At 32.1% G+C, this 9,562-nt stretch overlaps 1 protein-coding gene across 6 annotated transcripts in view; it reads right to left on the reverse strand.

Moving 5' to 3' along the window:
• The window catches only part of LOC122535652 (ATP-binding cassette sub-family G member 4), a 14,977-nt gene extending 7,420 nt beyond the window's left edge, over positions 1-7,557 (reverse strand). The window contains exons 1-4 of one of the 6 annotated variants that reach the window (XM_043667368.1): positions 7,419-7,555; positions 7,229-7,337; positions 5,799-6,074; positions 2,022-2,139 (exon numbers count right to left, since the gene is read on the reverse strand). In XM_043667368.1, coding sequence (XP_043523303.1) covers positions 2,022-2,139; positions 5,799-5,973 — 293 coding nt within the window. In that variant the 5' untranslated portion in view covers positions 5,974-6,074; positions 7,229-7,337; positions 7,419-7,555. Of the gene's footprint in view, positions 1-2,021; positions 2,140-2,267; positions 2,287-5,798; positions 6,075-7,228 lie in introns of those variants that run through there. The other 5 variants (XM_043667370.1, XM_043667365.1, XM_043667366.1 and 2 more) reach the window with 5 other exon arrangements.
• Positions 7,558-9,562: the final 2,005 nt, after the last annotated feature.

Raw genomic sequence — 9,562 nt, forward strand, 5'->3', positions numbered from 1 at the left:
TCTCTTCGTTGAAAAGAAAAAAAAAAAGAAACTATCATCTATAGTCTATACGATATTCTATCAAAACGATTTCATTTTTATATTTCTGTCAGAGAGTTTCACTATCGCCGGAGAATTTTGGAATAATGGTTCGGCAAATTTTAAACGAACGAAAATACAAGTATGCAACACGTGTTTGTCTCTTATCAACCTTGTACAACCTCCTTCCTTTCTCTTCGTTGAAAAGAAAAAAAAAAAGAAACTATCATCTATAGTCTATACGATATTCTATCAAAACGATTTCATTTTTATATTTCTGTCAGAGAGTTTCACTATCGCCGGAGAATTTTGGAATAATGGTTCGGCAAATTTTAAACGAACGAAAATACAAGTATGCAACACGTGTTTGTCTCTTATCAACCTCGTACAACCTCCTTCCTCTCTCTTCGTTGAAAAGAAAAAAAAAAAGAAACTATCATCTATAGTCTATACGATATTCTATCAAAATGATTTCATTTTTATATTTCTATCAGAGAGTTTCACTATCGCCGGAGAATTTTGGAATAATGGTTCGGCAAATTTTAAACGAATGAAAATACAAGTATGCAACACGTGTTTGTCTCTTATCAACCTCGTACAACCTCCCTCCTCTCTCTCTTCGTTGAAAAGAAAAAAAAAAAAAGAAACTATCATCTATAGTCTATACGATATTCTATCAAAATGATTTCATTTTTATATTTCTATCAGAGAGTTTCACTATCGCCGGAGAATTTTGGAATAATGATTCGGCAAATTTTAAACGAACGAAAATAACAAGTACGCATCGTGATCTAGCGTCGTCAAGTCGGATCGGATGCTCCACAAAATGAGAATAGTCACAGTACAGTTGATACGGGTCAATGGCATTTGATATTTTGATAACTAGCGGAAATTGAACATGTACGACTTCATGCTTGTAGTTTCATGTTACTGAGATTACTATCATAATAATTGAGAGCATAATGCAAGAGCCGTGCCAGCGTAACGCTATACATTTTGCAGCGAACGGTCTAATAATATCAGTGGCATCGAGAACTCTTAGAAACACGTATAACGAATTTATTTCGAGAAAGATTTTGTTATATATATTTTTCATACTTTATACCCAGAATTTATCGTATTGCGTACATACTAGGTACGTGCATTTTAATCGAATCATTTGCTGTCTGCAGACAAATTTAGTATATTATCTTTACGTCCAGTGTCAAGCTATTACTTGAAATTTTCATATTAATGAGAATATGAAAATTTATCACAAAATAAAATATCGTATTAAAATGAAAGAGTATGAATTAGGTCGACTGATTAAAAATTTAGTATCTTAGCTTATGTGTCAAGCTATTACTCGAAATTTTCATATTAATGAGAATATGATTGAAAATTTATCACAAAATAAAATATCGTATTAAAATGAAAGAGTATGAATTAGATCGACTGATTAAAAATGTATATATCTTAGCTTATGTGTCAAGCTATTACTCGAAATTTTCATATTAATGAGAATATGATTGAAAATTTATCACAAAATAAAATATCTTATTAAAATGAAAGAGTATGAATTAGATCGACTGATTAAAAATGTATATATCTTAGCTTATGTGTCAAGTTATTACTCGAAATTTTCATATTAATGAGAATATGATTGAAAATTTATTACAAAATAAAATATCGTATTAAAATGAAAGAGTATGAATTAGACCGACTGATTAAAAATTTAGTATGTATCTTAGCTTATGTGTCAAGCTATTACTCGAAATTTTCATATTAATGAGAATATGATTGAAAATTTGTCACAAAATAAAACATCGTATTAAAATGAAAGAGTATGAATTAGATCGATCGATTTCCAATGCAAAATTTCGTCGATGTTATATTTAATAATATAATTACTTAATATAAATAATATATATATAAATATATATATATATTTATTATTATATAATATATAAATAATAAAAAGAGATGATGAATGATGGGGAAATACAGATAGGAGGTCTACTAACGTAAAGCCAGTTAGAACATCCATCAATGTGGACTTCCCAGCACCGGATAGTCCCATAATCGCCGTAAGTTCGCCGGCTCTGAATTCGCCGCTCACATTTTTCAACAGTTCAGTCTTCCCTGAAACAAGACATTGACATTGACGGATATTTTTCTGGACGTATATATAAGTTATTGAACGATATCTGGCTTAAAAAAAAAAAAAAAACAAAAGAGAGAGAACAATGCCCACTAAATTATCAACGCACATTGAACTATCGGGAAGATACCATGTACCGCTGAACTTCATTTTCACGGTCATAACACGATATTTCCAATGTAAGCTGCAATAAATGAAGTTGATCTATACGCGTTATTTTATTTAATGAGAATAATATATTAATAATATATATTATATATATTGTATATATATTATTAACAATATATTATATATTGTTAATAATATACATAGATATGTATATCATATAATAATGTATATACCTACATAATATATATATTATATATATATATATTAGCTATCGTTAATAATATACAGTTAATAATAATATAATATGTATATTTTAAGTAATATTATTTTATTATTATTATTAATTAGGTAATATTATTTTATTATTATTATTATTATTAATTAGGCAATATTATTTTATTATTATTATTATTAATTGGATAATATTATTTTATTATTATTATTATTATTATTATTATTAATTAGGCAATATTATTTTATTATTATTATTATTAATTAAGTAATATTATTTTATTATTATTATTAATTAAGTAATATTATTTTATTATTATTATTAATTAATATTATATTATTATTATTATTATTAATTAAGTAATATTAGTATTTTATCTAAGTAATTAATACTAAGAACAAATATTAAACAAATATTGTTGATCCATATTACCTATCTACATAGATTGTTATATATTTACGTAAAATTTAGAGACACACGCGAAACTTTCAGAACGATTTTTTAAGCAAATTGTAAAAAAAAAACGACGAATCCCCGCGTCTCTTCAGAGATTGCTTTACAAGTTTCTAAACTTGATACTCGCTGTTTGGAAATCAATCCGTGGGTTAGGCTGAGAAGGGCTTCTGGGACAGGGAAGGGCTTGCCAGTCCAATGGCCGTGTAAATCGCGTAACACGTACATGGTTTTAAAGAGGAAGAGAAGGAAAACGAGTGAGGAGCGGAGGCTGACTAGATTAGAAATGCAATCTACAGTTGTTACGAGTTATGTAAAATTTCTTGCAAACATGCACTGTGCAATCCATACTTTCACTTAGCGATAACGCCGGATTTCTCTCGCGTTGCCTCAAGAATTTCGGAACTGTTTGCCCCAATTGGATTATCTTCCCGCGAATAACCGACGGTACTAAAAATCAAAAAAAAAAAAAAACAAATAACAATTGCAGTTGCGTGCTGGACGAATCTAAAATGACGCCAAGCCGCCAATTCGCACAAGTATATTATTAATCGCCGATAATGAAGGCGCATAAATAATTGCTAACTCGTGCTTCACTTGTTTGCCTCGTTCTATTTTCATCCGATCATGCGATCTGGAATCGAATTACACCCGATGCTCGCAAACACGGCTCGCGAGTTTCGCGAAAAGCCAGAAAACTGTTCTCGCTGTTTGGTCGCGAGACATTAATTAATCCAGAGAGTGAAATGAAGAAATGGTGGGAGAAACGGATAACTTTCCAACAGATATATCTCTGTTTTTCAACTTCTATCGAGGTTGTGCGCCGTGTGTGTGCTTTCTTTGTTTATTTAAACTACTTTTTAAAATTTAAAAATTTTCCTTTCGTTGAACATCGCCTTCAATAAGAAAGGCTTTTCACTGCGCGAGGAGAGACGAAGACGAAAGATACTGCTTGTGATACCATTGACCGCGACATAATAAAGGCCTCGTTGAGTCCATAACGGGCAACTCTGGCTCCATTATACCTTCTAAAGAGAGTATCATCAACGATCTTTATTATTCTGTCATCCCCTTTCTATCCTCTCTGTTTATTAACCGTCTCAGGGTTAATAAACTCGTAAGGGACGTATGGGTGGGCAGCAACACACGCACGAAGTTCGAGCGTGCATACTAGTCTATATTTATACGCTCTCGAATTGAATTCTCAGACATTCGAATTTGGAGAGCGTGAAAACAGCTCCTATCATTGCAATATCATTTCAATATTACTTATTTGCCGCGATATTGTCCGTTGGGATGTAGGAAAACTATCGTTGCATATCATTTGACGTATTTTTATCTAATTCTGTCTGCGCGTTGTTAACGAGGTAGGTAGATAAATCATTTGGATAGTAAACGATCGTGAAAGAAAATAATTTCAGCTTATCATTGACTGTCTGAATGACAGATTTATTGCACAACTGTTCGAATTTATGTATTTTCATATACTATAACTATTTTGTAAGTGAGTATTTTGATCGGAGATGTTTTTTTTTTTGTTTCTGACGGCTATCTGTCCGGTTCAGTAACATAAATAATTCAAAGTGATAATGAATTAAGTGAGAACGCGGTTTTAAAGCTAGCCGTAAAATTTAAAAATATCTCTATGAAAGAGAAAATGAGAATAAATATGAATTGTTATAATATGAATATACTATATAAACACACACACACACACACACACACACACACACACACACACACACACACACACACACACATATGTATATATTTACATAATTATCGATATACAGCTTGAATGTGACTAATGAAATTGCGTAATCGATCTGCGTTTAATTAAAATCATTACCTTACTCGCACCGAGCGCGAACATATTCGTCAACAAAAGCAGCCAACATCGAAAATCATTGTCCCATTAACCACGCTGATCAGATTCAATTTCGTCGATTTCATTTCGTACGATAAAATTCCAAAAATATTTTGGCCGACAGCGAACGCATGTCAATAACTACACTGGAGTCGTGCGTCGAACATTTTGACTTCGAACAGACGGTTCTATTATGCTATCTGGCTTTATCCGATAAGAACTGACCAGATAACGATTTCTATAAATAAAGATTCATCAAATATATATACCGTTCCTCCCAAAACGTATACAGAAAACACGCTTTACGTTTCATTTCCGTTACGAGGAGAGACCTTGAGCGGAAAAATTTACATCGGCTATTGGCATATATTTTTATTTTTATTTTATTTATTTATTTTTTATTTTATTCTATTTATTTTATTTATTTATTTTTATTTTATTCTACTTATTTTATTTATTTATTTTTTATTTTTATTTTATTCTATTTATTTTATTTTATTCTACTTATTTTATTTATTTATTTTTTATTTTTATTTTATTCTACTTATTTTATTTATTTATTTTTTATTTTTATTTTATTCTATTTATTTTATTTATTTATTTTATTCTATTTTATTTATTTATTTTATTTATTTATTTTTATTTTATTTATTTATTTTTATTTTATTTATTTATTTATTTATTTTTATTTTATTTATTTATTTATTTTTATTTATTTATTTATTTATTTTTATTTTATTTATTTATTTATTTATTTTTATTTTATTTATATATAATCCTTGCCTAGGCGGCTCAGGATGGCTTCCGGTTTACAATCCGGGTCTGCATTCTCCTTATTTTCTACTCGGCTATTGTTACATAAATTGCGTGGATATCCACAAAAATCCGGTAAAGGGAACCGGAAGTTTCCACGCGGAAAAACGATCATTTGGAGATCAATCGCGTTTAGAGAAAGTTTAACGAAACTGCAGGTAACTTACTCCCGGAAAGTAACCACGGCCTGGCAGTGTAAGTAATATCCTCGAAGACTAGAAAAATTGAATTGTCGACGTCCATCAAGTCCTCTAGCTGCTTGGTGCTGGTCGGTGGATTTTCAGTGCCGGTGACAGCCTGTCTTAGCTGCTGTTGCATCTCGATGAGTACCTTCGTCCCCATTTATTTCGTCTTTCTCGATTCTTCGCATTCGACTTTTCACCGCTCTCTCTCTCTCTCTCTATCTCTCTCTTCGTCTGAATGGCCAGCGCGACTTATCAGCACTAGAGACACACATGAAAACACACGCATATAAGGATGGTGCGCGAACAAGGGAAGAAACGAGAGACCGTGTTCGGTATAAGTGGCCGAAGAGAATTGATTGTCGCGGCGTGGGTGGACGTTATTCAAAGCCGACCGTGTTTCGTCCGCGAGAATCATACACGCTGCCGTGCCATACAATTTAAAATATCTCTCTCCGCTCCGATCTAAAATGAACGCGTTACAACACGTTACGGCATCGCGACGTTTCGACGAAACGCGAGCACAATACTTCAAGTTAATTTTAACGCGACTACTAATGAACGATTAAGAAAATTCTCGGCCTAGCGTTATACGCATTCTCTTCAATTTGAATTGCAAATACCGATATACGTATACATAACGATGAATCCGCGACGAAGCACTGTCATTCTATTTTGTCGTGGAACAAGCGAAGTGTATTTGAGGATTTTAAGCGATTTGACTTTTAAGCACTTAGACTGGCAAATTTAGAATTAGAGAAATCTATGTTCGAACAATATTTGTAAAGCAAAAGTATTTATGACGCTTGACTCGCTGGACTGGTTCTATTATCAGTCTGTTTATGTGCCGTTGCTTGGTAATCTCTTCGAGATTAGGAAGAAATAAATTGTCTTCAAACAATGCATTCATCACACGGACTCCCTAACTTGTTTTAAATTCTTTCGTAAATCCCCGTGTAACTTTTGAATAGGAACAGTCGAAAATCATGTTTCACTCTTATTTCGTAGTTCAATTTGTAGACTATGTTTGCGCAAATTTATACTTTTATATATATAAACGCGATCAACATCAGCAGAGAAATCTGAAGATAGAAGTATCGTCGTTACGACGATTGAAATCTACGAAAATGCGTCTAAATGTTTCAGATCTTGCGAGCTAATCGCTGTGTGTTACGGTTATAGCGGTTAAAAAAATGGAGGAGATGAAACAGAGAAAGTTCATTTCTCGTCTACTGGACCGAATGATGTAAATATACACTTTACTAAATAATTTAAATACTAAACTAACTAATGTAAATATACACTTTGCTAAATAATTTAAATACTAAACTAACTAATGTAAATATACACTTTGCTAAACAATTTAAATACTAAACTAACTAATGTGAATACACTTTACTAAATAATGTAAATACATTCTCAACGTTTCTCTTCACTTTTTTAAATGTTTCCCTCATCAGACGCGCAAAACATTCACGATCCAAGCGCTGTTCCCCCGAGAGGCACGTACCGTCGATATTTTCACTAGAATAAACACTGTACACTTAATTACAAAAGAATGATAAAGCGTTCCTGACAGAGATACTGTATCTACTTTTACATTACATGAGACGGCTCTCATATTATCCGAGGTGACGACGTGAAGCGCATACAAAGTTCACGGCACGAGGACAGCACAGCGAATGAACAGCCTGAGATGGTCTTGAACAGACTGCTCGATAGAAGAGGCGCGGTGCTGTACTGTCACGATTGAGCGACGAAACAAAAGCTTCATGTCTCTCCCTCCTCCCACCTCCTCGTCGTTTAATAACCACGCGTGTTAGAACGCAGCGAAGTTTTGGACGACCAACTTGCTTCTCATCTCGTCGAATTATTACAGTTTCCCTATTTGTCGAATGTTGCAGAAACCTACATCGCAATTCGATTAATATTATACTGCAAGTCGCAGGCTGCAGGATGCCACGAATTTTGTAAATTCAGTAACATTAGACAGGAAGTATACGCAATTTTATTTGGGTGAGGTTATATTACTCTTTACTTTCAAAGAGCAACATTATAGAATAGGTCTTTTTATTTTGTTATGTCGTTCGTGTTATATTTTGTTCATTGTTCGAAGGGGCTTCGTTAAATTTTTTTTACAAGCTTCAATGTGTGGATGATGAACGATAACGAGTAAAATTAAAGAAATGAGACGAAATGTATATGAAGAAGAGAGAGCAGAGTTTGATTTTTGTATTAATTTGTGTAATTTTCTCAGCAATTATTTCTGTGCTTCTAATGTTATTTGACAGATTGAATTTGTTAAATTCAGTAAAGATTGAAGGTTAAATCTTTACATTTGAGATATAAATTACTAGTAATCGAGTTTCTCCCGAACGTATATCGCAAGGTTACTGGTACAAAGGATGATTCATATTTATACAAGATAATAAAATATACAACTGATATATTTAACAATATCTGGAAATTAAACAATTTTAAATTTACACAGGAGAAACATGCAAGTAATTTTGACAATTCAATATGTACTATGAATCATTACGTATTTTGATTCATTGAGTAGTCATTTTCACGTTGTTGGAAAATAGGAAAACTCGATTGTCTTATGAAAAAAGAAGAAAACTTAGAAATTGAAAAGAATTTTCAACGTATAAATAATGAAAATTATACTCACCCGAATAAATATCAAATCATAAATGTTTTTCTTCAAGCAACGAACGAAATCATACGTTTACGGAAACACTCGTGAAATTCTCAAAAATGTTCAATTTATAATTTCGTCGCACGATTGTTTATCAGATGCTATCAGTTTATAAAATATCTACCTGCTTAAGGATCTGACTCTGTGATAAATAACAGGTGTGCAGTCTGAATTGTACGAAGTCACTTAAAAATTTATTATTAATTGTTGCATCGAAATACGTTTATCTTTCTAATCGGTACGCAGCTGTAATCCTTGTAAGTTGCCGATGTTGAAACTCTTGAATCACATTAAAACACCAAATCAAAATTCTTGAATCGATAAGTCAAAATATACATATACATATGTGTGTATATATATATATATATATATATACATGCTACATTAAAATATTAATGTATAAAAACGTTATGCGACTAAAAGAAAATACCAAGAAAGGAGAAACTGTTCATTTATACTCCGTTAATGGAAAAGGAACTATGCACTACAGATCTAGCCAAGATACCGTTTACTTCAAGTACTGCTGCACCATAAGTGAAACTTTAGTACCACCTCTCTCTAGGCATCACGTCCTTGTTTCAACACAGTGTTAAAAGTACACTTGCGTCTATGTATCAGCTGATATTAAACTGCGAATCCAACAAGTACCAGGTTTATGTGAAACTCACATGCGTATTTGTTTATTGTTATTAACAGCAATAGTTTGCTAAAAAAAAATTTCTTTTTACAATTAGGATGTGCAATCTGTAAGTGAAGATCACTTGCAAAGTTTTGTTCGCTTTTTGTCATTAAATTCAATTACTCATTTCATAAACGTATTCTATTGATATTAGTAATTTGTACCGTACGACTTCTAGAATTTCACTAATTAACGTTGAATTTCGTAAGAGGGCGTGCTTGGAAAATTCTCAAACTCTTCGTATTTTGATTCACTACTCCTAACTTGCAGCAAGTGAAAGAGCCTTCCGAAAGTAGAAATCGTATAATGATACACGCATGTGACTCTTTCGAATGTTTATGTCGAGCAACTTTTATCTTAACAATAACA

This window comes from Frieseomelitta varia, unplaced genomic scaffold (assembly GCF_011392965.1).
Source record: "Frieseomelitta varia isolate USP_RPSP 00005682 unplaced genomic scaffold, Fvar_1.2 scaffold_751, whole genome shotgun sequence".
Classification (NCBI taxonomy): domain Eukaryota; kingdom Metazoa; phylum Arthropoda; class Insecta; order Hymenoptera; family Apidae; genus Frieseomelitta; species Frieseomelitta varia.